The 3,286-nt window shown below is 41.4% G+C and overlaps 1 protein-coding gene across 1 annotated transcript; it reads left to right on the forward strand.

The window, feature by feature from the left end:
• The first annotated feature begins 750 nt into the window (after positions 1–750).
• On the forward strand, positions 751–1,815 carry LOC131604645 (uncharacterized). The gene has a single exon (XM_058877076.1). The coding sequence runs from the start codon at positions 751–753 to the stop codon at positions 1,813–1,815; it is 1,065 nt and encodes a 354-aa protein (XP_058733059.1).
• Positions 1,816–3,286: the final 1,471 nt, after the last annotated feature.

Genomic DNA, 3,286 nt, shown 5'->3' on the forward strand with positions numbered 1-3,286 from the left:
CAGAAGGGAATCAAAGTGAAGCTCTTGGATAACCTTGATCTGGCTCAAGATTAAGGGGGAAGAAGATTCAAAGGATCGACATAATTGGTTTATCGTTTATCGCTTTGTTATCTTCTTTGTATATACTACTTTCAACATTAATGAAAGATTACCCAATTTCAATTTGGAATTGGGGGCAGACGTAGTCGTAGCGAGGACGATCGACGAACTGCCTAAACAAATATCGTGTTCTTGTCGCTTTTACTTTCTCTTTTACCTTCTGTTCATAATTGGTTATAAGTGCGAAATTGATCAACGATTCAAGTGTTAAAATTGTGAATTAAAGTTCTGCACAAACATCACAATTCACCACAACTTGAATCACTATCAATTTGAACCTATCACCAAGTGTTTGTGTTTTTGCTTAATCCAATCTTACTGCATTGCAAATCAAAGTTGTCAATCTAGAAGTTAATTGGATTTCAGTTGTTAAACGTATTGGTTAGCTATCATATTACTTCACCATCAATTCCACTTACTATTTGGTTTTGAAACACATACGACCTTTGCAATAGCGGTCCAGAATAGACGCAAGTCGATTCAGAACCGCTTTCGCTCAAGTCTGTAGAAAAATCTGTAAAAACTTAGTGAGATCTATTCACCCCCCCTCTAGATCTATAGGCCAGCGTCTAACATAACCTATTAAACCCTTTAGTGGAACCCGAACGTTACGCCCGAGCACGTCTGTTTATCCTTAAATTAAGGAAAGCTATGGCTGAAGACCGTAACCAAAGACCGCTTAAAGAGTTTGCTCAACCATATAATGAGGAGCCCAGTTCCAGTATCGTAAACCCCGCTATAAAAACCAATAATTTCGAACTTAAGCCCTCATTACTTCAACTAGTTCAACAAAACCAATTCGCTGGTCTCGCTACAGAGAACCCGAATCAACACCTAAAAGTGTTTATCCAGTTAGCCGACACCCTTAAGGCAAATGGAGCCACACCTGAAGCCATCCGCTTAAGATTGTTTCCTTTCTCCCTTAGAGGTAAAGCCCATGACTGGTTAGACGCCCTTCCAGCCAACTCAATAACAACTTGGGAAAACCTTAGGAGAGCCTTTCTTGCCAGATATTTCCCACCAAGTAAGACCGCTGTCCTTAGGAACCTGATCACCAGTTTCACTCAAAACCAGGGCGAATCACTCTTTGATGCTTGGGAAAGATATAAAGAACTTTTGAGAGCCTATCCGCACCGAGGCCTAGAGCAATGGTTAATCATACACACCTTTTATAATGGACTCCATTACAACACAAAAATGTCTATTGACGCTGCCGCTGGCGGAGCGTTAATGAACAAACCTTATCCCGACGCTTGTGCCCTGATAGAGGACATGGTCCAAAACCACGCCCAATGGGGGATAGAACGAGCAACGGTAGAGAAAAAGGAGAGCCATGGAGGAAAGCATGACATAATTTGCATGGACATGATGAATGCTAAGATGGACGCTCTGACCTTGAAAGTCGAAAACATGTCTCAAAACCCTGCCACAGTGGCAGCAATCCAATTGGAGTGCGAGCTCTGTGGAATTCAGGGACATCAAACCGTTGATTGTAACCTTTTGAACGATTCTGGCTCAGACCAAGTTAACTATACCCAAGGAAATCCTTTCTCGAACACATACAATCCTGGATGGAGGAATCACCCGAATTTCTCCTACAAGAACAACACTCATATCCAAAATTCCGGATCTTCGAGACCTCAAGGATTCCGAACACAAAAACAAAACCAACCTATGCAAGTTGTGCCACCAGACCGCACCTTAAAGAAACGATAGACACCTTTATCCAGAGTCAAACTCAGCAAAATAAGGAGTTTATGAACCAACACATTCACACAAACGAGTTAGTTACTTAACTGGCGACCAAGTTTGACCAGATGATGACCCACACCAAAATGCTTGAAACCTAGATTTCACAAGTAGCTCAAACTACCTCTGCACAAGTTGTACCTGGAGGACAATTCCCTAGACAAACCCAACCTAATCCCAAAGGAACAGTAAATTATATCACCCTAAGAAGTGGAACCGCTTACGAAGGACCTAAAAATCCTAACCTAAGCTCATCGGAAAAACCTAAGGAAGATGCTGAACCTAAAGACCAGGAAGAGGAGCCAGAGGAACCCGAAAAGCAATCAAAACCAGAGGTAGAAAATCGCACACCACAACCTTACAAACCACCCATCCCATTTCCATAAAGATTGAAAAACACCAAAACGGAAAACCAATTCCAAAAGTTCATTAAGGTAATAGAGAAACTCCACGTAGAAATCCCTTTTACCGAAGCAATAACCCAGATACCATCATATGCTAAGTTCTTGAAGGATATTTTGTCCAATAAACGACGACTCGACAATCCCAAACCTTTAGAATGTCATTCCATATCCGAAAATAAACTTGCCAAGAAAGACAAAGATCCTGGAAGTTTTTCCATCCCTTGCGTCCTAGGAAATCATATGATAAACAAAGAATCTTTGGACCTAGGAGCAAGCGTAAGTCTGATGCCCTTGGCTGTCTGTAAGAGGTTAAAACTAGGAGAGCTTCAACCTACTAAGATGTCATTACAACTAGCTGATAGATCCGTTAAATACCCCTTGGGTATTCTGGAAGACATACCTGTCAAGATTGGTCAGATTCCGACCGATTTCGTAGTTATGGATATCAAAGAAGATGATGACATCCCAATCCTTCTAGGAAGACCATTCTTATCAACCGCTGGAGCTATAATAGATGTTAAGAAAGGGAAGCTGACTTTTGAGGTAGGAGATGAAAAGATCGAGTTCATTCTATCAAAATTCCTAATGGCACCAGTGATCGGAGATGCGTGTTATGCCATCGACATCATCGATGATTGCGTAAATGAGCTCAACGATTCCTTAATCAGATTACCTTCTACCCCCATTTTAGAGGATGACGACTTCAAGAGTATGGAACCTTACATTGACGACAACCTTTTTGAATGCTTAACACTTACCCCTGACCCTATGCCGTGCACCAAGAAGCCTACCATAGAACTTAAGGAACTGCCCAAGAATCTAAGATATGAGTTTTTGGATGAAGAGATGAATCGACCTGTCATAATAAGCGCTACCCTGAACCAAACCGAAACAAACCAACTCTTAGATACCTTGCTAAGATATCCCTCAGCTTTAGGATATAAAGTCTCTGATTTAAAAGGAATAAGTCCGTCCATATGCATGCATTGGATTCTGCTAGAGGAAAATTCAAAAACCTCAAGAGAGCATCAGAG

This window comes from Vicia villosa, linkage group LG5, assembly GCF_029867415.1.
Source record: "Vicia villosa cultivar HV-30 ecotype Madison, WI linkage group LG5, Vvil1.0, whole genome shotgun sequence".
NCBI classification, from domain to species: Eukaryota; Viridiplantae; Streptophyta; class Magnoliopsida; order Fabales; family Fabaceae; genus Vicia; species Vicia villosa.

Bases quoted from the DNA above. Each gene is read 5' to 3' on its own strand.
- LOC131604645 (XM_058877076.1), top strand. From the start codon at position 751: ATGGCTGAAGACCGTAACCAAAGACCGCTTAAAGAGTTTGCTCAACCA.